The sequence below is a fragment of the Microcaecilia unicolor genome, chromosome 8 (genome assembly GCF_901765095.1).
Source record: "Microcaecilia unicolor chromosome 8, aMicUni1.1, whole genome shotgun sequence".
Taxonomy (NCBI): domain Eukaryota; kingdom Metazoa; phylum Chordata; class Amphibia; order Gymnophiona; family Siphonopidae; genus Microcaecilia; species Microcaecilia unicolor.
This window is the reverse complement of record NC_044038.1, coordinates 20,686,822-20,712,865: the sequence shown is the minus strand read 5'-3', so window position 1 is coordinate 20,712,865 and position 26,044 is coordinate 20,686,822. Positions and strand designations below refer to the sequence as shown.

General features: G+C 46.0%; 1 protein-coding gene across 4 annotated transcripts in view; it reads right to left on the bottom strand.

The window, feature by feature from the left end:
* The window catches only part of IL4R (interleukin 4 receptor), a 69,096-nt gene that overhangs the window by 21,057 nt on the left and 21,995 nt on the right, over nucleotides 1-26,044 (bottom strand). For 2 of the 4 annotated variants that reach the window (XM_030212890.1, XM_030212892.1), the window contains 2 exons: nucleotides 22,386-22,503; nucleotides 13,766-13,907 (listed from right to left, as the gene is read on the bottom strand). In XM_030212890.1, the coding sequence (XP_030068750.1) occupies nucleotides 13,766-13,907; nucleotides 22,386-22,431 (188 nt within the window). In that variant the 5' untranslated portion in view covers nucleotides 22,432-22,503. Of the gene's footprint in view, nucleotides 1-13,765; nucleotides 13,908-22,385; nucleotides 22,508-24,145; nucleotides 24,185-26,044 lie in introns of those variants that run through there. The other 2 variants (XM_030212891.1, XM_030212893.1) reach the window with 2 other exon arrangements.

The window sequence follows — 26,044 nt, the reverse complement described above, 5'->3', positions numbered from 1 at the left end:
CGTTGAAAAATGGCCTTCGCTAATGTATATGTATTTTGGACGTGCGCAGATCCATTTTTTAGCGTACCTGCAAAAAAGGCCTTTTTGTTGTTTCTGAAAATGGATGTGTGGCAAAATAAAAATTGGCACGCATCCATTTTGGGTTCGAGACCTTAACCTCCACCCATTGACTTACAAAGTTGTAAGGTCTCAGGCATTAACCAGGTGGTAATGGTCAACATGAGTACAATGCCGATAACCGCCCAGTTAGCGCCGCACACTGGAAAATAAAAAAAAATTTCCGGCACGTGTACCGCCCGGGCCATGTGATAGCCAGACGGTAGCTCATAATTGATGTGTGTAGGGCAACTACACAGCTTAGTAAAAGGGTCCCTCAGTAAGTGTTAAAGTTCAGTTTCAGTCCATTTGCCTTAACTGCATCTTTTCAGAAAAGGCTTCAAAGAAATGAAATGAAGCTTTACTCCAGCTCTCTGTTTACACACACTAGCCTCTACTGCAGTGGCGTAGCCAAGGGTGGGCCCAGGCCCACCCAGTAGCAGCACATCTATGATGTGGCTGACCGGGATCCCCAAGACCCACCAGCCAAAAACTCCCCAAAACTGTCCCTCCTGCATACCTTGTAAATAGCAGATCTTCACCTGTAGTGAGCAGTGACTGATACATGCTGCTCGCACCAGTCTCACAGCCTTCCTTCTGATGTATTCCTGCCTATGCGGAAACAGGAAGTTACATCAGAGGGAAGGCTGTGGGGCCAACATGAGCAGTGTGTTTTAGTTGCTGCTCGCTGTTGGTGAAAATCTGCTATTTAAAAGGTATGCGGTGGAGGGGGTGATGTTTGAGAGACCATATGGCATGCAGGTGAGAGAGGGAGAGACCAAATCACTTGCGGAGTACTTCTGCCCAGCCATCTTGGGCCTAGGCCCACCCAAAATTGGGTGTCTGGCTACGCCCCTGCTCTACTAGTAGGATGTAACATAAAAACTTATGTTAAATCGTTTTTCCCCCTGTTGCCGATGCAATTCTAAAATAAAAGAAATGGTCCTTTCCCTCGCTAACGAAGTGGCTTCATAAAATGTGGTCTATCTGTGAGATGGAACGTCTTTTGGCAGAGCGTAGACACCGGAGGCGTGTTTGGGAATCTATTTGGGAGCCATTCATATCACACTGTTCTGCATAAATTACGTTTCGAGGAGCCTTGGCTCCCGTTTCTTGGGGGGGGGGGAGGGATAATTAGAAGGTATTATTGAGCTATTGGGGTGGGGGGGAGGGGACGTTATACTTTTATTTTCACAAAAATTTTAAAAAGTTTTGAAGTTGAACTTGCATATATTAATATGTACGGGTTGGAGGGACCGCTCGTTTCATGTGTTGGTTATCATGGGCAAGACGTTGTAATGTTATGGTGGCATTTTGTAACCTGTTATGTACCCTTTGACTATACACTTAATAAAGACTTCTCATAAATTAAAAAAAAAAAAAAAAAAAAAGGTCCTTTTCTCCCCCAGTAAACCTAATTATTTTAAAGTATAAAGGGGTTTATTTATTAAGCCGCACTAGCAGCTTCTGTGCATCATTGCCGACACAACCCTTTCAAAGTGATTTGGACGTTCTTATGAAAAAAAGAAAAAAGTCCATCTGCCACTTTGTGCCATTTTTCTCTTTCAAAAGTTAGCCCCATGGTGTCTTCACTGGCTGCCTATAATGGAGAAAATTACGTTTTAGGTACTGGGCTAGATTCTATATATTATGCCTTAAAAATTCCACGGGGATAAATAAAACACCTGGGCGCATTCTCGATTTAGATGTACTTTATAGAATACTCTTAAACAAGCTGTTGAGCCCATTAAAACGGGCAAGAAAGCGGTCGGAGCAACGCCAGGTGCAGCCGAGCCCCCGCACAGGAATGCCGCCCCGGGGGCTGGTGGCAGAGGAAAGCGCCCGGGTCACAGCGGTGAAGGCAGCAGCTCTTCGTACCTGTCGGAGACGGAGTGCGTCTCGGAGCTGCTGTCAGACGATCCCCGCCCGCCAGGTGCTCGCCGGTCAATTTCAGAATTCGGAAGAGATTTGTGACGTGCCGCGCATGGTCACTCTTCATTTATACGGTAGGATTTTAGTGCGGTTTACAGAATACACCGAGCGGCCGTCTATGTGACTAAATTTAGTTGTGGGCATTTACGCAAAGTAAAACTTGGTGTAAATGTCTTTGACTAAATTAGGCGTGGTCTGGGTGTATTCTATAACAATGTGTATAGATTTTAGAAATGCCCATGGTGACCTACCCATTCATGACCCCTTTTAGGCTATGCGCATCACTGTACAGAATATGCTTAGACAGTTATGTATGTAAATTCTAATTAATTCCGATCAGTGTCAATAATTGCTTAATTATTCAACCTAATGATGACCCCCCCTAGCCAAGACCTTATCCAACCAAGGACTTAACCCTTTCATCTATGCAGACGATGTCGCAATATACAATCCTTACAAATCTAAAGCTGACAGAAATCACCAAAGAAATCAAGATCAGCTTAAACATGGACTCTTAAGCAAATGCATTTCAACTAAAACTCAAGAAAAAAAACATAGTCTCGTCATCTCAGCCCAACACAACGCGGAGAACCCCACAATCAGCAACACCCCAGATTGCTGGCCTCCTACTTAGTCAGCTCTCCCCTCTCCAGTTGGTTCAAAACTCTGCTGCCCGTCTCATCTTCCGCCAGGGTCGCTTTACTCATACTACCCCTCTCCTCAAGACCCTTCACTGGCTCCCTATCCGTTTTTGCATCCTGTTCAAACTTCTTCTACTAACCTATAAATGTACTCACTCTGCTGCTCCCCAGTATCTCTCCACACTCGTCCTTCCCTACACCCCTTCCCGTGCACTCTGCTCCATGGATAAATCCTTCTTATCTGTTCCCTTCTCCACTACTGCCAACTCCAGACTTTGCGCCTTCTGTCTCGCTGCACCCTACGCCTGGAATAAACTTCCTGAGCCCCTACGTCTTGCCCCATCCTTGGCCACCTTTAAATCTAGACTGAAAGCCCACCTCTTTAACATTGCTTTTGACTCGTAACCACTCACCTCCACCTACCTTCCTCTATTCCTTCCCGTTCACATTAATTGATTTGATTTGCTTACTTTATTTATTTCTTGTCTATTAGATTGTAAGCTCTTTGAGCAGGGACTGTCTTTCGTCTATGTTTGTGCAGCGCTGCGTATGCCTTGTAGCGCTATAGAAATGCTAAATAGTAGTAGTAGTAGATTACACCCTCCCTATCTCAGACAGCCTGAAAATCCTCTGCGTCACAGTGGACCGTAACTTAACACTAGAGAGCCAAGTGAAAACCACAACAATGTTCCACCCAATGTGGAAACTCAAATGTGTGAAACAATTCTTCCCGAGGGAAACATTTCGCAACCTAATACAAATCAATGGTACTAAGCCATTTAGACTACTGCAATGGAATTTATGCGGGATGCAAAGAACAAACCTTAAAGAAACTACAGACCGCTGAAAACACAGCAGCCAGGCTCAACTTCGGGAAAACACGATCTGAAAGTGCAAAACCCCTCTGCGAAAAACTACATTGGCTCCCAATCAAAGAACGCATTGCTTTCAAAATCTGCACTATGGTTCACAAAATAATCTTCGTGAAGCCCCGGGATACGTGACAGACTTGATCGACCTACCAACTAGAAACACATTTGAATCAACATGAACGTACCTAAACTTGCACTACCCCACCTACACTTCCGGAGAACACTAAAAAAACAAAAACAACTTACCTGCTTAAAAAGGCATACCCTACCAATCTAACATAAATGCTTGATCTCTGCAACACACATACACACACACAAAAAAGGAATTGACATAATACAACCCTTCCATGGCACGATTCCCTTATGTGGCTACACCACATGAATTTTATCTTACCACAATTTCACTTTGTATTTGTTTACACCGGAGTCTGCAAATGCCTCTCCGGTACCATGTAAGCCACATTGAGCCTACAAATAGGTGGGAAAATGTGGGATACAAATTAACAAATAATAAATAATAATAATAATTAATTGGCAATTATAGGCCCTGATTTTTTTTTTGTTACATTTGTACCCCGCGCTTTCCCACTCATGGAGGGCTCAATGCGGCTTACATGGGGCAATGGAGGACGTCAGACTCACAGAAACAGAAGCCTGCGCAGCCTTGTACATGGAATGTTGCTAGTGGAATAGCAACATTCCATGTAGAATCTTCAATAGTAGCAACATTCCATGTAGAATCTCTCTATATAAAAAGCAACACCAACGTTCTATGAAGCCTCCAGCCGGAAGTGTGAAGGGGGCGAGATATCCGGTTTCCCTATGAGTGTCTGCCCCGCCCTCTCTGTAACACAGTCAGTGAAGGAAAACAGCAGAGCACGAAATCAAATCGCTGGCTCTGTAACAGTGAAGGACTCAGAGGGGGGAGGGGAGAGAGGCCAGAGGGCAGGGACACACACACTCCCACATGCACACAGAAGAAAACATTGCTAGCCCCCGTTTCATTTGCATCAGAAACGGGGCTTTTTTACTAGTCTCCAATAGTATCTATTTTATTCTTGTTACATTTGTACCCTGCGCTTTCCCACTCATGGCAGGCTCAATGCAGCTTACATGGGGCAATGGAGGGTTAAGTGACTTGCCCAGAGTCACAAGGAGCTGCCTGTGCCTGAAGTGGGAATCGAACTCAGTTCCTCAGTTCCCCAGGACCAAAGTCCACCACTCTAACCACTAGGCCACTCCTCCACTGTTGCTACTATTTGAGATTCTACATGGAATGTTGCTATTCCACTAGCAACATTCCATGTAGAAGTCAGCCCTTGCAGGTCACCAATGTGGCTGTGCAGGCTTCTGCTTCTGTGAGTCTGACGTCCTGCATGTACGTGCAGGACGTCAGACTCACAGAAACAGAAGTCTGCGCAGCCTTGTACATGGAATGTTGCTAGTGGAATAGCAACATTCCATGTAGAATCTCCAATAGTATCTATTTTATTCTTGTTACATTTGTACCCTGCGCTTTCCCACTCATGGCAGGCTCAATGCGGCTTACATGGGGCATTTTCAGCAGCAGGTTCGCTAATGTGGAATAAGCTCCCATTGGAGCTACATAAAAAGGCAAAACTGGAGATTTTTAGAACAAGCTTAAAGCATTTTTATTTATAAAAGTAGCTGATGATTATCTTTTGACTTTTTGGATATTATGATTCTGTTTTGTGAATTTGTTTATATTTTTTAATGGGGTGTGTGTTTTCATGTAGTGTTTATGGTCTGTATATTTTTATAAATTGTACGTTACACTGGGGCACTGCAAACAAGGTTTTGCATAGATCGGCATGGCGTGCAAGAAATATTTTTAAGTTAAAAAGAAAAATGAAATAAATAAAATATGCAACGTAAAATGTTTTCAGTTTTGTCTCTTGGATGTGGGCGTTTCTCCAGTGAGATCTGCAGAGATAGACGCATTCAATCAGTTTGTTTTCTTATTCATAATGTGCCCTTTGCACTCATAAAGAGGGCAGTAATTAAACCCTGTGCAGTATTTGCAGGCTGGTGGATGCGAAGTACCTGTGGGTTTGTGAACTAAATTCCCTGCAGAGTTTCACTTTCAATCTTTGGAAGCCATGAGAAACTAGATACTTTGTAGCTCTTGATTGTATCCCTGCAAGATAGTAGGTACCAAAGGAACCATGGGAGTGTATGAACCAGAGGCGTAGCCAGACAACAGATTTTGGGTGGGCCTAGGCAAGAAGTGGGTGGGCACCAAGTGTTCCTTTCACCCCCCCCCCCCCCCACTCCAAAAAAAAAAAAAAAATTCTCAGCTGGTGAAAAAAACACTCCTTTCCACCTTGGCAGTCTGTAGCAGGCATGCGCCGAAGCTGAGCATGCGCAGGTGCCGGTATTGTGGACAGTAGCGTTTTCGTTACCATCAGGGGGGAGTCTTCAGCTGGCGGAGCTTGGGATCCCCACCAGCTACCGCTAAACGTGTGCTAATATTGGGTGGGCCTGAGCCCTAAGTGGGTGGGCCCCGGCCCACCCAGGCCCACCTGTGGCTACGCCACTGGTACGTACAGAGCTTCCATGAGACGCCTGTACTATGCTGTCCCAACCCCTGTTTCCTCCCCAAATGGCCCCCATTTTCAGCACAGACAGCTGTATGTGGGCTGTTATTCATGCTTCTCAAGCTGGTCCCGGAGTACTTTTCTAGTCAATCTAATTTTTAAGTATCAGAATGGATATGCACATGGGGGCAATTCTATAATGGGGCAACCAGAATTACAGACCTGCCGATTCCCCCGCTTTCATTTCCCGCCGAGAAATCGGGATCTCCTGCTGGAGTCGCCTCCCATCCAGTGATAGCAGGAAGCGCCGTCATAAAGCACCAGCTCCTGCTACCGCTGATCCCACGCCAGCAGGAGATGACATTTTAGGAAGCCGTTCCCCGCTGACGCCGGACGGGGATACCATTCATGTAGCCGCTTGCTGTGAATCAGCTGTGCTGGGGCACAGAAATGGACGGAGTTTTGGGTGGAGTTGGGTGGAGCAGTGGGCAGGATGGGGCGGAGCTGGGGTGGGCTGGAGGCAGCCCCTAAATCTCCCGCTGAGTGGATCGCCCCCTTGGCAGCTCCAGAATTAGATGTCTGGAAGGTGTGCGGTAAGACCCTATTCTATAAAAGAAAGGAGGAACCTGTTTTCCTTTAAAGAATAGTAGAATAACTAGGTAAGGTATATACAAGCTTAAGAGTTATTGCATTTATTTCCAGGGGGCTTGATACACCCTACTATGCAGTTTACAGTACTAATATAAAATAAATGGGGAGGATCAAGATCATGTATGTATATGTAGTATCGTAACATACCTCATGTTATGGATCCTCAGGAGCTTAGCCGAGATTGGGTGGCAGAGCTGGTGGTGGGAGGCGGGGCCGGTGGTTGGGAGGCGGGGATAGTGCTGGGCAGACTTATACGGTCTGTGCCAGAACCGGTGGTGGGAGACGGGGCTGGTGGTTGGGAGGCGGTGATAGTGCTGGGCAGACTTATACGGTCTGTGCCAGAGCCGGTGGTTGGGAGGCGGGGCTGGTGGTTGGGAGGCGGGGATAGTGCTGGGCAGACTTATACGGTCTGTGCCCTGAAGAGCACAGGTACAAATCAAAGTAGGGTATATATAAAAAGTAGCACATATGAGTTTGTCTTGTTGGGCAGACTGGTTGGACCGTGCAGGTCTTTTTCTGCCATCATCTACTATGAGACAACATATCAATAAATGAGGGGGGAGACAATAGAATGAAGATTATCCAATGCGCTCAGAGAATAAGTGGGTTTTTAGTTGTGATTTAGATTTGCTATAAGAGGTTTCAGTGGCGTTCCGACCCTAGCTGACACCCGGGGCAGATCGCCAACGCGCCCCCCCCCCCCCCCCCCCGGCGAAATGACACCTCTTCCCCCCCACCCCGGTGAAATGACACCCCCCCCCCGGGTGCACACCGCTGGTGGGGGGTGCCGCGGCGCGCGCCTGCTGCCCTGTCTCAGTCCAAGTTCGCAATTCGCATGTGTTCACTGCTCCCTCTGAGTCTGCCCCGGAACAGGAAGTAACCTGTTCCGGGGCAGACTCAGAGGGAGCAGTGAACACATGCGAATTGCGAACTCGGACTGAGACAGGGCAACAGGCGCGCGCTGCGGAACCCCACCCCCCCCCACAAGCGGCGTGCACCCGGGGCGGACCGCCCCCACCTCCCCCCCTTGGTACGCCACTGAGAGGTTTCTATGCAGAGAAGGGGTGGGAGGTCATTCCAGAGAGTGGGACCAACAAAGCTGAAAGATGATTCCTGAGAAATTGTTAGACAAAAGGAAAGGAGGGAAGGTACAACTAAAGTTTGCAGTGGAAGAACTTAATATGTGCAGAGACCGGCAGCCGGTGTTCCAAGCAAAGTAGTGATTTGATGTGATCAAAAAAGTGAGCCAAATGCAAAAGTTTAACTGCAATCAATTGAATGAGCTGAAGGCGCTTGATGTATAGAGGGAGACCAGCATGAAGTGAATTGCAGTAATCTCAAATAGTAGCAACAGTGGAGGAGTGGCCTAGTGGTTAGGGTGGTGGACTTTGGTCCTGGGGAACTGAGGAACTGAGTTTGATTCCCACTTCAGGCACAGGCAGCTCCTTGTGACTCTGGGCAAGTCACTTAACCCTCCATTGCCCCATGTAAGCCGCATTGAGCCTGCCATGAGTGGGAAAGCGCAGGGTACAAATGTAACAAAAATAAAATAGATACTATTGGAGATTCTACATGGAATGTTGCTACTATTGGAGATTCTACATGGAATGTTGCTACTATTGGAGATTCTACATGGAATGTTACTACTATTGGAGGTTCTACATGGAATGTTGCTACTATTGGAGATTCTACATGGAATGTTGCTATTCCACTAGCAACATTCCATGTAGAAGGCTGCGCAGGCTTCTGTTTCTGTGAGTCTGACGTCCTGCACGTATGTGCAGGACCTCAGACTCGCAGAAGCCTGCACGGCCACATTGGTGATCTGCAAGGGCCGACTTCTACATGGAATGTTGCTAGTGGAATAGCAACGTTCCATGTAGAATCTCAAACAGTAGCAACAGTGGAGGAGTGGCCTAGTGGTTAGGGTGGTGGACTTTGGTCCTGGGGAACTGAGTTCGATTCCCACTTCAGGCACAGGCAGCTCCTTGTGACTCTGGGCAAGTCACTTAACCCTCCATTGCCCCATGTAAGCCGCATTGAGCCTGCCATGAGTGGGAAAGCGCAGGGTACAAATGTAACAAAAATAAAATAGATACTATTGGAGATTCTACATGGAATGTTGCTACTATTGGAGATTCTACATGGAATGTTGCTATTCCACTAGCAACATTCCATGTAGAAGGCTGTGCAGGCTTCTGTTTCTGTGAGTCTGACATCCTGCACATATGTGCAGGACGTCAGACTCACAGAAGCAGAAGCCTGCGCGGCCACATTGGTGATCTGCAAGGGCCGACTTCTACATGGAATGTTGCTAGTGGACGTTCCATGTAGAATCTCAAATAGTAGCAACAGTGGAGGAGTGGCCTAGTGGTTAGTGTGGTGGACTTTGGTCCTGGAGAACTGAGGAACTGAGTTCAATTCCCAGCACAGGCAGCTCCTTGTGACTCTGGGCAAGTCACTTAACCCTCCATTGCCCCATGTAAGCCGCATTGAGCCTGCCATGAGTGGGAAAGCGCGGGGTACAAATGTAACAAAACAAAAAAAAAAATACGAAGCTGTGGATTTTCATGGAGTCAGAGAAGGTGAGGGGGTGGTTGTTGATCAAAGGAGTTGGCAGAAGGTGGCGATCCTGGATTAGAGAAAACAACGGCTTCACATTAAGAAGGGATCTGTACTGCGTGCGCTGCTTTTTAACATATGTATAAATGATCTAGAAATGGGAATAACTAATGAGTTAACTAAATTTGCCAATGACACAAAGTTTTTGAAATGTTTAGTCTCAATAATTTGTTAGCCACATTGAACCTGATCTATTGGGATAATGTGGGATACAGATGAAAGAGAGCAAGGCTTTTGCAGGTGCGCTGAAAAATGGACCTGCACGCGTCCAATACACGTGTCCAGGGCAGTGCCAACATGGTAAGCGCTGCAGGGGGGTGCCTGCCTTCAAGGGCGCCGCGTCGTCGTGTTGTATTTTTTTTTTTAAACCTTACTCCTCCGCTCCCCTCCATCCCCGGCGCTTTAAATTTACCTCACTTCGCCTCCGACGTCTGCGCAGTGTCAGTGAAAGCGCTGCCTGTCTGATGTCTCTCCACCAGCCCAGCCTTCCCTTCACTCGTTCGTTCCCTCTGTGTCCCGCCCTCAAGGAAATGACGTCAGAAGAAGGCGGGACACAGAGGGAACGAACGAGCAAAGGGAAGGCTGGGCTGGTGGAGAGACGTCAGACAGGCAGTGCTTTCACTGACGCTGTGCAGACGTCGGAGGGAGGTAAATTTAAAAGTCCGGGGGGGGGGGGGCGCACACACGCCAATTGATAGTCTGAGGGGCGCCAACTGATGTTCTGCAGGGGGCGCCAGAGACCCTAGGCACGGCCTTGCACGCGTCTACATCAGTGCAGGCCATTTTTCCAGCGCAACTTAGCAAAAGGGCCCCTTAGTGCTTTTTTTCCTGCTTCCCTATTTCATTTATTCTCTTTTGGTTCTGAGCTGTAAACCACCTTGCTGCAAAGAGTGGTCAAGCAAATGTAAATAAATGAAAAAAATGAAATAAAATACAATTTAATCTAAGTATGTGCTTTCATCTTCATGAATTTGTTTTAATATAAAAGCAAAATGCAAAAAAATGCCTTTAGGATATTTTTGAAACTGAAATCCTATATAATAAAACTGACCCTCAACGTTCTGAGGACACTGATGTCAGTGTCACTTCCTGCGGGCACTTCCTTCAGGTTCGAAGGGTTCGTGGTGGTGAAGCCACCGAAATCACTGTTTCTGGGCCCCGCCCTTGCGTCAAACATGATGACGTCGGAGGGCGGAGCAATGGCGTCAAAGATCGAGGGCGGAGCAATGGCGTCAGTGGACGAAGGTGGCGTGCGTTGATGAGGTGCGGAGCAATGGCGGTCAGTGGCTTCACAATGCCGAAGGGGTGGGTAGGGAGTGGGGGTTCGGGAGGAAAACCTTGCTAGCGCCCGTTTCATTTCCTCCAGAAACGGGCATGTTTTACTAGTGTGATATAATCAGCTCCCTTAGAGATTAAGTAAATTGTGGAGATTATACAAGAGTCTTCACATCTAAAGAAGAGGTCTATGTGGTCAGAAAATCTCATGTACTACATCACCTTCTTTTTCTTAGCTCTTTCAAAGATCTCACAGCCTACAAAGACTCCAGTTTTCTCCAAGACCAACACACAGAGTTCCTAGAACTGGACTAGCTTTGGGTTGGTCGTGTTCGGGTCACACCGACTGGCTGCGAATATGCATTTTTGCTGCCTTAGAACGTCTGGGAAGCTCTTGGGACTCTGCTTCCCAAGTAAACAGAAGCATTGATGGAGGATCTTTGTAAAGGTTGTATGCTACTGAAGGACCAATGGATTTTCTAAGGAAGTGTTTTGACTTGATGAAGGGCGTGAAACTCTGAAAAGATTCTCCTAAATAAAAAAGGTGCCACAATATTTTTGTTGTTACATAGTAACATAGTAGATGACGGCAGAAAAAGACCTGCATGGTCCATCCAGTCTGCCCAACAAGATAAACTCATATGTGTATACCTTACTTTGATTTGTACCTGCCTTTTTCAGGGCACAGACCGTACAAGTCTGCCCAGCAGTATTTCCCGCCTCCCAACCACCAGTCCCGCCTCCCATCACCGGCTCTGGTACGGACCGTATAAGTCTGCCCTCCACTATCCTCGCCTCCCAACCACCAACCTCTCTTCCCCCACCTGCTCCGCCACCCAATTTCAGCTAAGCTTCTGAGGATCCATTCCTACTGCACAGGATTCCTTTATGCATATCCCACGCATGTTTGAATTCCGTTACCGTTTTCATCTCCACCACCTCCCGCGGGAGGGCATTCCAAGCATCCACCACAAGTTAGTTGTTGACTAACTTCTTGTATTCACATGGCCTAATATGGCAACTGCCAAACAGCTTTCTGCCAAAGTCAAAAGCTGTGGAAAAGTCAGGTGGTGTTTGCACCCATTCGTTATTGACAGAATGACAGGATGGGATAGAGAACAGTCTATCATTCGGATACAGAAGAGAACTAAAGTCTTTACAACACTGCTTGGTCAACTCCTTTGCAGTAGGCTGTCAATGATAAAAGGAATACAACAGATGCTGTCAGTATGTTTAAAATTCACAGCGCATTATCGATGAAGCTTTGAATTCAGATAAGTCTGCACTTGTTGACTTTTATTTTCCAACGCTTCAACCTTGTATAAAGAATCAGTGTATGCTCACCTAATTGGGGTTACTCTCATGGGGGTGGCAGTTTTCACCCGGCGAGTTGAGGTTCCTAATTATCCTATATAATAACTAGCAGTTGAGCCTGTTAAAACGGGCTAGTATGGGGTTTTGGCAAGGCCCCCCTCCCCTCACCGCTGGCCCCCACCGGAGTCGCCGCCACCACCCCTGCACCCGGCCTGGGCCCTCTCTTCGGTATTGAACTTACATCGGCGAAACGCAGGCAGCACGCAGATCAGTTGAGCTCCCATTGGCCTTCCTTCTCTGCCTGTGTCCCGCCCTCGTGTGACGTAACGTCGGCGAGGGCGGGACACAGGCAGGGAAGAAAGGGCGACTGGAGCTCAGCTGTTCTGCGTGCTGCGTTTCGCCGATGTAAGTTCAATACCAAAGAGAGTGCTCGGGCCGGGTGGAGGGGGGGAGCGGTAACGAAGTCGGCGGCTTCGCACAGTTTCCAATCCCTCTCTGTCCCGCCCCCGTCATCACGTATTGACGCGGGGGAGGGACAGAGAGGGAAGTCTCTACTGCGCATTTGCAAGTGAGTACAGTCACTCGCCATTTATATGTTTGACTAGCCGTTATGCCCATTAAACGGGTGAGATTTCCAGCTACCCTCCTCGCCAGGTCGCCCGCGTCCCTGCCTCCCCCCCCCGAGGTCACCGCTACCGTCCCCCCCCCCCCGGAGTCGCCGCCTCTCCACCCGGCCCCTCTCTTCGCGATTCAACTTACAGTGCCGAAACCGCAGCAGGCAGATAAGCTGAGCTGCCGTCGGCCTTCCTTCTCTGCCTGTGTCCTGCCCTCGTGTGATGTAACGTCGGCGAGGGCGGGACAGAGACAGGGAAGGAAGGCCGATGGCAGCTCAGCTGATCTGCCTGCTGTGTTTTCGGCGCTGCAAGTTGAATTGCGAAGAGAGGGCCCGGGCCAGGCGGGTGGAGGGGGGGGGGCAGCAGCGACCTCGGCGGTTCCCTCCCTCTCCTTCGCGCAGTTTCCCTCTCTGTCCCGCCCCGTCATCACGTATTGACGCGGGGGCGAAACAGAGAGGGAAAGTCTCTACTGCGCATTTGCGGGTGAGTACGGTCACTCGCAATTTATATGTTCGATTCTCACCTCCAACATTCTGACTTGCCTGGGACCGTGGCTCATTCCGAATTGGTCTGCTAGGCTCTGTAGATCAGGCTGACATCACCGTAGCCATTATGATGTCAACTTCAGAACCCAGGAGAAAAGAAAAACAAAACATGCCTCACAGCTGATCCATGTCCAGAGGAGGGTCGCTAGACATGGGTGGCTGCAGGGGGAGAGGAGGGTCACTGGACATGGGTGGCTGCAGGGGAGCCGAGGAAAACCTTGCTAGCGCCAGTTTCATGTGTGTCAGAAATGGGCCTTTTTTTACTAGTTTGTAATGTTTACTGAATCAACACACATACTTCATATTTAATTACTTTACGTCACTTTATGGCAGTGGTTATAGTTTCATACACAAAAATAGAGGAATGCATGAGAGTACAGCATGATGTATAGAGCTATATAGTGAGCCACATTATAGCGTCATGTCTCACTGATTTAAACGCTCGGCTGTGGCTGCAGCCTAAACTGAACTCTCCAGGCTCTTGCCAAAACAATTTTAAAGATATAATATACAACTTTTCAACCAGACTAGTGTTTCTTCAATACACATTGTTTTGTTATTATAGAGATTGACTCTTTTTGAGATTTTGATTATTTGTCTCTCTCGGTGGATTTTCAATTAGTTAATCGATTGTACAGTACTTACGGCTGGGGATTGTTCAGACGTTCATACGTTAGCAAATACTGGTCTCTGCAGCTCGTCAAATCTTCCACCTCCCACAAACAAACCATCTCTCGGTCATAATCATTGTAGCACTCCAGGTTCTTAACCTGACCATCTGTGGTTACTAAGCAGAAATGAAAACAAATGAAGAAAAATACAGTGTATCAGAGGCCATCTGCACAATTACAAAGAGAAAGGGAAGTTACAATGATGTGAGCGTGCAAAAGCTTTTCTGTCAACAAGCAGGACTCAGGCAGGCATACAAGTGGATGACATCATCAGACGGTGCCAGGACAGAACTGCTTTCCCAGAGCAGTCCCTGTATGCTGGAGTCCCCTCAAATCCTCAGTTTTGTTTTTTTCGCTCAGCAAAAGATTTTCAGACAGCACCAATTATGGCCCTATATGGCCTATCATCTTCTACAGAATACTAGTGGAACAGGTTAAATATGCACCTATACTTCTCGTGTCTAAATTGTTAACACTTACATAAATTATAGTATTCTAATCATTTATATGTGTAACTGTGTGCCCCACCTACACTTCACTCAAACTCTGTCCATTTGTTCTCTCATCATCAAACTACCCACCAATGCCTTTAGGCAATTTTTTTATAGACCAGTGCGTAGCCAAAATATTGGCATTTATGTGGGTATGAGCACACGTATGCACATGGGGGGCAATTCTAGAACTTGGTGTCTTAAGTTAGGCACCTTGATGTCAGGTGCTGGCCACAAATTTTATAACGGAATGTTGACGCCAACATTCCATTGTAGAATCCTAGTGTTGGGTCAGCATTGATGCACCTACATTATGGCTGTCATAAGTTGGCGTGCCTAAGAGCACCATGTAATGCATGCCTCTTATAGCTTTCTATAAGGTACATGCAGAAGTAGACGACATGGCCATGGCCCGCTCATGCTCCATCCACGTGTATGTCCCCTTGCATCCCCTTATAGATTAGTGTGCTTGTGCATAAAATGCCAATTAAAGCATCAGGTACGCACGTAAGGTGTGTGTAGCTGAATTCTCCCAGTCAAAGAATTGGCCTTATGTAATGTCAAGTCACGTACATGTGTACTCAATAGAAATTCCTTTAAGAATTGCCTCCTATCGTTAGAAGACTCTTTTCCAACCATTGTTAGAGTTTACTATCTGCCGAAGAAAAAGAAGTCTATAGATAATTAGACTTTTATGACAACTGATTCTTTGGAACAATCTTCTATTCTTGACGCTGATTTAGCTACATTAGTTGTGATTTTGGTTAACAGTGCTCAAAAGGACAACTTGTCGGAAAACTTTTTTTTTTTTTTTAATAGAAATAATTTTTTTAAAGGGAGGAAGAGATATATATGTCTTTGCTGATATCTCATGGGAGACCTGGAAGAAAAGGCATCAGTTGTTACTGATGCACTCAGCAAGCCTCATTTCATCTACAATCTTACGTAATGTATTGCAAGACATCAGGAGTGAAATAGGTTTTTTTGGGAACTTCCCATTTATCATCTTTTCTGGCAACCAGGGTAGTTTCTGGTATGAGCTCAGGCAATTGCTGTGGGGTGACGTGCAAGAGTATGCTTGAAACTTCGGGTATTAAGATAAATCTACCATATTGCCAAGTGTAATTTCCTTTAATTTTCCTCCGATTTCTGATATTGGGACCCTCCTTTTTAGTGGAGTTTATTTTTTTCCTATTATTTCCTCTTTTATAGTGTTTGATTTTTCTTTTTTTTTTTTTCGGAAGCTTTGCTATACAAGGTGTATACTTTGCTTGAATTGTATGTTTCATTTTCTATAAATAAAAAAAATGTTAAAAAAGTAAAAAAGATGTTTATGTCTAAAGTCAATTAAATATTAACGTAGGGGTGAGATACCTGAATCAGTCAGATGAATGTCAGAAAATGATCACGATTTAAATCATCTGAGGAACGCAGAGAGAGCACAATACACAGAGACCGGCTATTCACTGGGCTAAGTGTTAAGTTCCTGTTCAGCCATTTTAGAGGTTTTGGGCTGATGATGAGGAAGTCCAACCCCTTATAGACTTTTTTATCAGTCATGGGGGTTTCTCGAGGCCTTTCCTCTTTAAAAGTACTTATTTATTTAATTGCATTTGTATCCCACATTATTCCACCTCTTTGCAGGCTCAATGTGGCTTACAATAAATCATTCTTGGTGGTGATAGATTAGAACGTAATCACTTATTGTTACATAGAGATGTTGAATAACGTATTAGAGTTTAAAGCAAGCAGATATTATAAAAATGGGTCTGAGTAAAGATGTGGGAGATGTATACATTTATAATTGTTATTCTATATGCAGTGGCGTAGCAAGGGGGGGGGGCGGGAGGGGCGCTCCCTGCCAGCTCCCCCCCCCCTCGGCGAATCGACACCCCCCCCCCACCAGCTCCCGCACCCTACCTTTAAAAAGAATATCGGGAGGCAAGGCGCAGCGCCTCGCGCCTGCCCTGCACGTAAAAGAAATGTGGACCGTCAGGTCTTCCCTCGCTCTATCTGTCCCGCCCTCCGCTGACGCAACTTCCTATTTCCGCAAGGTCGGGACAGAGCGAGGGAAGGCCCGACGGTCCACATTTCTTTTACGTGCAGGGCAGGCGCGAAGCGCTGCGCTTCCCAATATTCTTTTTAAAGGTAGGGTGCGGGAGCTGGGCGTCGGGGGGTGCAATGGCGAACCGCCCCGCCATGGGTGGCAGCCCCCCCTGCTACGCCACTGTCTATATGGTATGCCTTTTTAAAAACTTGTTATCTAATAACTTGCAGTTTCAGTACCTTTATTATTTTCTGACATATGTCTAAAGTCAGATAGTAAACCAAACAAAAATGAATTTCACAAGCTAGGGTGACTGTACTGAATTATTTCTGAGGCCTTGCCAGGCTGATAGGTAGATAATCGGTTATCTCCCACTAAATATCCAGTTAGGCGCTGATGTGCTATTTAACCAGTCAGCGGCTGCTTCTGGTCAGTTAAATAGATTTGAATATCATGGAGGGGGGGGGGGGAGGGATATCTTATCCATTTAAGTTTAAGATCACAAGTTCAGTGGTCACCGAAAATCCACTTAAAAAGATATCCAGGTAACTTGTCCAATATCTTTAAATGGTGACTGCCCTGCAGACTGTTGTCCTCAGTGTATTGCATGTGTGTCGGGAGGGTGAAAGTGAGTAGTAATAATGATCTCAACTTTGTTTAGGGGTACTGTGTGTGTGTTTGTTTCAGAGTGATCGGTAGATAGTCATGGTCCAGGACACAGAGCAGGGCAGAAAAATACAGAAATATTTCCCATCATTTTGGGTGTCACAGGCTTGATAGAAAAGAGTTTCCAAACACACCTCGATAAGTTGCCTATACATGTTACAGACTCTAGAAGGAAGTTCTCTTTGGTACAATGCCAGTACTAAAGGGAGCATCAGCAAGAAATCAGATCGACTGACTCATACTCCACATGCCCTGTTTTTTTTTTTTTTTCCTTTGTACCCCGCGCTTTCCCACTCATGGCAGGCTCAATGCGGCTTACATGGGGCAATGGAGGGTTAAATGACTTGCCCAGAGTCACAAGGAGCTGCCTGTGCCTGAAGTGGGAATCGAACTCAGTTCCCAGGACCAAAGTCCTCCACCCTAACTGAGGCAGCCATAGGCATAATTATATATATAAGAAATCATATTAAGTGTTAATTCTGGTTTAAAAATCCAGGGTTTAAAGGTGCTCAAATACTATTTTAACTTTCACTCTGCAAGTGAAGGAACAGACAAAAGAAAGAGAGCAGAAGGAACAGACAGAGGGAGAGACAGCAGAAGGAGAGAAGCAGCTGAGACAGAAGCCACAAAGACACAGAGAGCTGAGAAAGAGAAGAAGAGACTTAATGCTGATGTTCTACTTTGTTTGCTGGCAAATAAAGAAGATTTCTCTCTCATTTTGATGTGTGCTGTCTGACTCCTGAAGTACCACAAATTCATGCATCCATTCCTGCAACATAACCACTAGGCCACTCGTTTAGGAGTGAGGTTCATTCCTGTCATGGTACACACAAAACTAATACACCAAAATGAAGGATCTAGGAGGAATAGGTCAGGGGCATAGGTACGTAGGACCATGGGGGCATGGGCCCCCCGTAGATTTGGCCCTGGCCCCCCTGCCAACCCTCACCTGCCGCGTACCTTTGCAGGACGTCAGACTCACAGAAACAGAATCCTTGCACTACAGATCAGCAACGCGGCTGCGCCGGAGACCGGCACTAAAGAGGACTTTGGCTGGCGGGGGTTGGGGACCCCGCCAGCAAAGGTACCCGACAGTGGTGGGAAGGGGGGGTCACCGGCACCGCAGGGGGGACTAAAATGTGTCCCCTCACCTCGGGCTCTGGTCCCCCCTGGAATAGGTATTCACAATTCCAACAGTTATGTGAATTCCTCTAAACATATGGATATAGATAAAAATCTTCTATTAAAGTCATAAAGCCTCAGAATCTATATATATATAAAAGGCACCACTGAAGCCTCCAGCCGGAAGTGTGAAGCGCCAGAGATATCCGGTTTCCCCATGAGTGAAGGAAAACAGCACAGCAGGAAATCCCACGAAACTGTGAAGGACTCAGAGGGGGGAGGGGAGAGAGATGCCCTCTCTCTCTAACAAAAACACAGAACAGCAGGAAACAACACTGAAGGACTGGACTCGGAGGGGGGAGGGGGAGGGAGAGGGAGAGAGGGCAGAGGGCACGGACATACACACTCCCACATGCACACTCTGAAGAAAACCTTGCTAGCCCCCGTTTCATTTGCATCAGAAACGGGTTTTTTTTTACTAGTATTATATATATATATATATATATATATATATATATATACACACACACACATAAGGAAGAAAAACCCTCAACAGACTCTTAGAATCATGGAGTTCTTGCTGTTAACATTTGCTGGAAAAAAACCTCCTATGCAACAAAAATATTTGAAAGCAAGACTAATATCAAACGTGAAAACTGTACTCAAACACTTCAATGTGCTGAAATTCCTCCTGCAATTACTCCATGGTCGATGGTGGCCAGCGTTTTGACTACATGCCTCAGGATCTGTGGAAAATAGCCTTTACACTCCAGATACTCGGCTGCGAGTCTGTTGAGGTTTTTTTTTTTCCTCCTTATGCAAATATATTCTGAGGCTTTATGTCTTTAATAGAAGATTTTTATGTGCAAAACTAACCCATCTGGAGAAATTGCTCCCAGGGAACCCTACCTTCTGCACATCAGCAGTGGTACCTTTCAAAGGATCAGAAAAAACAGGTGAAGGCGTGGGACCTCAGGGCGGGGCACTGCTACTGACCTATGGAACTAGTCGGTTGCGTGGACTTTTAAAATAGTTCTTGTTATATAAGCTGGGAAGAGGGGGAAGGGAGAGAGATACACTTTTATTTAAATGAACCAGTGCAATAAAAATGGGAAAGGCTTCTGTGCATAATTTTCTGCGACTGCCAATGCTACAAGGAATTATGAGCAACCTGCGTGTGAACACTCGTGCTGACATCAGCACACAGCTCATTTAAACCCCGTGGTAATAAAGACATGACCTATTAAATCCAGATGCAAATAAATGCACAAGGGAAAGGGAATTGATATACTGCCTTTCTGTAATTTTTGCAACTACATTCAAAGCAGTTTACATAGTATATACAGGTACTTATTTGTACCTGGGGCAATGGAGGGTTAAGGGACTTGCCCAGAGTCACAAGGAGCTGCAGTGGGAATTGAACCCAGTTCCCCAGGAGCAGAGTCCACTGCACTAACCACTAGGCTACTCTTACACCAGCAACAATCAATATAGAATCTCAAATAGTAACAACATTCCATGCAACATAGTAACATAGTAGATGACGGCAGAAAAAGACCTGCACGGTCCATCCAGTCTGCCCAACAAGATAATTCATTTGCTACTTTTTGTGTATACCCTACTTTGATTTGTACCTGTGCTCTTCAGGGCACAGACCATATAAGTCTGCCCAGCACTATCCCCGCCTCCCAACCACCAGCCCCGCCTCCCAACCACCGGCTCTGGCACAGACCGTATAAGTCTGCCCAGCACTATCCCCGCCTCCCAACCACCAGCCCTGCCTCCCGATCTTGACTAAGCTCCTGAGGACCCCAAAGAGTAGCAACATTCCATGTAGAATCTCTTATCACCTCTCGCTTAGACTATTGCAACTTGCTTCTCACAGGTCTCCCACTAAGCCATCTCTCTCCTCTTCAATCTGTTCAAAATTCTGCCGCACGACTTATATTCCGCCAGTGTCGCTATGCTCATATTAGCCCTCTCCTCAAGTCACTTCACTGGCTCCCTATCCGTTTCCACATACAGTTCAAACTCCTCTTATTGACTTATAAGTGCATTCACTCTGCAGCTCCTCAGTACCGCTCCACTCTCATCTCTCCCTACATTCCTCCCCAGGAACTCCATTCACTGGGTAAATCTCTCTTATCTGCTCCCTTCTCCTACACTGCTAACTCCAGACCCTTTTATCTTGCTGCACCATATGCCTGGAATAGACTTCCTGAGCCGGTACGTCAAGCTCCATCTCTGGCCATCTTCAAATCTAAGCTAAAAAACCCACCTTTTTGATGCTGCTTTTAACTCTTAACCCTTATTCACTTGTTCAGAACCCTTATTTTATCATCCTCACTTTAATATTCCCTTATCTCTTGTTTGTCCTGTTTGTCTGACCTAATTAGATTGTAAGCTCTGTCGAGCAGGGACTGTCTCTTCATGTTCAAGTGTACAGCGCTGCGTACATCTAGTAGCGCTATAGAAATGATTAGTAGGGGACTTGATATACTGCCTTTCTGTGGTTTTTGCAACTACATTCAAAGCAGTTTACATCGTATATACAGGTACTTATTTGTACCTGGGGCATGGGAGGGTGAAAAAGTGACTTGCCCAAGGTCACAAGGAGCTGAAGTGGGAATTGAACCCAGTTCCCCAGGATCAAAGTCCACTGCACTAACCACTAGGCTACTCCTCCACTAGCAACATTCCATGTAGATTCTACAAATAGGGAAAGGAAAATGGGACTTGATATACCACCTTTCTGAGGTTTTTGCAACTACATTCAAAGCAGTTTACATATATTCAGGTACTTATTTTGTACCAGGGGCAATGGAGGGTTAAGTAGCTTGCCCAGTATCACAAGGAGCTGTAGTGGGAATCAAACCCAGTTCCCCAGGATTAAAGTCCCCTGCACTAACAACTAGACTACTCCTCAACAGACCTAGTTCCTTGTTCTATAACAGGGCATCATTTGTATAGAATACCAGCACATAATAATGCCCAGTAGACCATGTGGGTGTGAGCTGTGGGCTCAGAGGTACATTCTATAATGTGAAGTATACAACTGCCTTAGCACAGAAACGTAAGTGAGGGTACAAGTGGGCGGAGCATGGGCGATACATTGGTTTGTCTCTCACATGCAGGCTCACTTTAAATTGCTAACTTTGATTTTCAAGGGCCCTTTTACTAAGCCGCGTAGGTGCCTACACGCACTCAACGCGCGCCAATCTGGAACTACCACCTGGCTATCACATGGCCCGGGCGGTAATTTAATTTTTTTTATGAGTGTCCCCCTATGCGCGCCAGAAAATACTTTATTTTCTGGCTTGTGGTGCTACCAGGTGGTAAAATGCATTCTATGCATTTAGACCATTACTGCCCGGTTAATGCGTGACCTTACCGCTAAGTCAATGGGTGGGTGGTAAGGTGTCAGACCCAAAATGGACATGCGCCAATTTTAAATTTTGCCACATATACATTTCCGGTCAAAATTTTAAGAAGGCATTTTACAGGTGCGCTGAAAAATGATTCTGCACGCGGCCAAGACACGCAACTACACTACCAAGGCCATTTTTCAGCGCACCTTAGTAAATGGATCCCTCAGAGTTTTATATTTTCAGAAAACGGATTATTTGAAGGAGAAATTGATTTCCTATATACCCACTACAAACTGGAGAAAACATTTATGGAATCCGTTGTCAGCGAATGTGGTAAAAGTAGTTCGCTTAGCAGGGTTTAAAAAAAGGTTTGGCTAATTTCCTAAAAGAAAGGACCATAATTAAGACAGACTTGAGAAAATCCATTGCTTATTTCTAAGATAAGCAGCATAAAATTTGTTTTACTGTTCTGAGATCTTGCCAGGTACCTGTGAGCTGGATTGGTCACTGTTGGGAACAGGATACTGGACTTGATGGACCTTAGTATAAAACGCTTATGTTCTTACCACACCTTAAGTTTTGCGGTTAAGATTTGGTAAGTGTAAAAAGCTTACCACAGTTTAGCAAAAGGGTCCAATAGGCACCCAGGTGCTTTTAGAAAATAATGCCCCTCTTTACTAAGCAGCATTAAAGGTGCGCTAGCGTTTTTAGCGTGTACTAACCATTAGCGTGCACTAACTGTGTAGGCACCCATACTATTCCTATGGACGCCTACACAGTTAGCACTAGAAACACTAACACACCTTAGTAAACGTACCCCTAAGTGACAAACAAGTACATGCTAGACCTCTCAGTCTATAATAAAATGACTCGACATGTTGAAGTGTCATCAGACCTTACCCAGCTGAAATCCACAGGAAAGAAGCAGCAGCCAAAACAGACTCATCCTAGCAGGCTGACCTCTGCCCTTCAGATGATCCACCAGTCACGTTGTTCTTGTTGCAAGAGGAGATGTTAACTACCTCAAAAGACAAAAACAAAAAACAAACAACTTTAATGTCAATGAACACAGCTTTAGATAACCTAACCAATAGTTTACTTTAACAATTAAATTATTTTACACTGAGCCAGAATTGCACCCTGTGAGACACCCCCCAGCATCCCACCCCAACCACTGCACCGCAGCCACCACAGGGGAGACAATGGAGACGTGGGAAGAGTGGCCTAGTGGTTAGAGCACCGGTCTTGCAATCCAGAGGTGGCCGGTTCAAATCCTGCTGCTGCTCCTTGTGATCTTGGGCACCTCACCTAACCCTCCATTGCCTCAGGTACAAACTTAGATTGTGAGCCCTCCTGGGACAGAGAAATATCCAGTGTACCTGAATGTAACTCACCTTGAGCTACTACTGAAAAAGGTGTGAGCAAAATCTAAATAAATAAAATAAATGGATGGATGGATGGGATGCGGATTTTGCACCATCTCCCTTGCACAGCACCCACACAGCCCTCAGGATGGGCCTGATATTAAATGCATTAAAGCAGAGGGCTCTCCACTAAGTCCACGGGCACACCAAGCCAGTCAGGTTTTCAAGATATCCACAATGAATATGCATGAGATAGATTTACAAACCATGGAGACAGTGCATGCAAATGTAACTCATGCATATTCATTACGGGTATCCTGAAAACCTACTGGCTGGGTGTGTTCCAAGGACTGTATCGAGAACCCCTGCATTATAGTGACTGGAAGGCACAGTGTACACGAGGGACAGATTAAAGCTTACACTGGATTAATCCACCCTTTGCTTTTTGGTGATAAATTTATTCAAGAGGAAAAGATCACGGTAAGGAAGCTCTGGAAGGTAAGATGTTACATACGGAAAATTTTCTTCATACAAAAGGCGATAAATGAATGTAACAGACCCCCCCCCCCCCCCCCCCCCCCCCCCCCCCAAGCAGAGATCAGGGAATTGAAAAAGCAGAGTCCCTAGTGGTGGTGCAGGGAGTGAAGTTAGGTTTTATTTTATTTTTTTTACATGTGTATCCCACATTTTCCCACCTATTTGTAGGCTCAATGTGGCTTACATAGTACCGGAGAGGCCTTTGCAGGCTCCGGTGTGAACAAATACAGGGTGATGTTCTGGTAAGATCAAGTTCATGTGGCACAGCCACATTAGGGAATCGGAGAACGGAAGAGTTGTGTTATGTCCATTACGTGCTTTAGTTTGGTTGTGTTGCAGAGATTAGGCATTTAACTGTGGGGTATGCCTTTTTAAACAGGTTAGTTTTTAGTGCTTTCCGGAAGTTTAGGTGGTCGTATGTTATTTTCAAGGCTTTCGGTAATGCGTTCCACAGTTGTGTGCTTATGCAGGAAAAACGAGATGCGTAAGTTGATTTGTATTTAAGTTCTTTGCAGCTTGGGTAGTGCAGATTTAGATAGCAATTAGAAATACATCCGAATCACCTAAGTCGATCAAGTCTGTCATGTAACTCGGGGCTTCTCCATAGATGATTTTGTGAACCAGGTTGGGAGATCAAAATAGTTTTGCCACAAATACAGAGAATGAACAGCCTAGAAGATCTGCTAACAGGATCTGGGCCCCTTGTACTAAGCTGCGTAACGGTCTATGCACACCCAACGTGCACCAAAATGAACTCACCGTGCCTCTTGGGTTAACTTCATTTTTGGCATGCGTCCGCTGAGCGCGTCTGAAAAAAAAAAAAAATTTTATTAGCGGACGCACGCCAAGTGGCACCTGATGCGTGTAGGTCGTTACCATGCAGATTCTTTACCGCTAGGGCTACGGCTGGCGGTAAGGTCAGACACCCAAAATGGACGCACGGCAATTTTGATTTTGCCGCACGTCCGCTTTCGGAAGAAAATTTTAAAAAGGCATGTTTGGGACGTGCGCCGAAAAATATTTCTGCGCGCGCCCAAAACCTGCACCTACACTACCGCAAGCCACTTTTTACCGCGGCTTTAGTAAAAGGACCCCTCTGTTTTTATCAATCTTTCGCACGGAACATCCCATTTTCTACCCATGCTTAGATACATTATCGTTCTTTGAAAGAGAAAGATGCTTTTCCACAATGTGAAGACAGCATCCCCCAGTTTCATTTTATTTGAGGCCCAGCAGTTTCTCTCAGAGGAAATGTCTCCAAACAGGTTATTTCTGTGCCAAATCATTGCTCTACTGCATGTTTATAAGATCCATTGTACCTGTAATCAATTATGCATACGTCAAAGAAAGCAAGCTCTGAACTAGATTGATAGAGCATAAGTATTGCATCACAGTGGCAAAATTATCGGCACCCATGGTAAAAACCACTGAATAGAACATCAGCAATTTAGTGATTTAAAGTGTATGGCGATTGATCAGGTGACTGAAATGTAGAGGGGACATTACCAAACGATGGCGACAATGTGAACAATGATGGATTTATAAACTTCAAACGGTGTATCCGCGGGGCTTAATAGCCCTTTGGAACGGGACACATTCTTCTAATTCAGGAGTGCGTGTCCCTTTAAGCTTTTCTGGTATGCTGATCGGCGACGCTGTGATGGCGTCTTTAAGTTGACTCGTCACCCGTCTTGAGTCTACAAATCTTGTTGCAAATCTGTTCCTCCTCCTGAAGCAGCTTTTGCGAAACAAGGGGGCCCTTTGTCAGGGTATTGAATTTGAGCCTCGGAGACACGAGACAATGCTTCACGTTTTTTTTTCAAAGACTGAGCAGAGTAAGCAGTGGAGCAGCGTTGTGCTGCAAAACTAAGTATTTTATTGTCCTACTAGTAAAAAAAGGCCCGTTTCTGGAGCCAATGAAAAGGGCGCTAGCAAGGCTTTCCTCTGGCCCCCCCCACCCAACTCACCTTCGTCGTCAGTGACGCCATTGCGCCGCCGTCGATGTGAGTGAATTGCTCCGCCCTCAACGTCATAACGTTTGACGCGAGGGCGGGGCCCCGAGACTGTGTTTTTCTTGGCTTCAGAGCTTCGAACTTACGAACCTTGGCTTCAGTGACGTCAGACAATAGAACGTTGAGGGCGAGTTTTATATTTATAGATGTTGCCTCTGTTCTATGGAACTGACACATTTAAGACTTGAATAGAAAAGAGTTTAGTAGACACTGTGGCTTTTAATTTGGATTTATAGACTTTTAGGATTTCACTGTTTTTTTCAATGGTGTCCTCCCCCCCCCCCCCCCCCCAAGAAAGGAGAGTGGTTTTGCACCATTGTTTTTTTCAGGCAGGCAGAAGCTAACGATAGATAACTCTGCTGAGGTTTGTTAAAAAGTGGACTTCCCTCAGGGTGGTAGAGGTTTCTGTTTAAATTGTAAAATAATCTTCAGCCAACTACCTTCTTTAATAGTAGTTAGAGCAAAGGTTAATAAACAGATTACGTTTGGTCAGTAGCGTACCAAGGGGGGGGGCAGTGGGGGCGGGTGCCGTGCGCCTGTCGGCTCTTTGTTTTCATGCTCCCTTTGCCCCGGAACAGGTTACTTCCTGTTCCGGGGCAGAGGGAGCATGAAAACGAAGAGCCGGCAGGCACGCGGCATCCCCCCC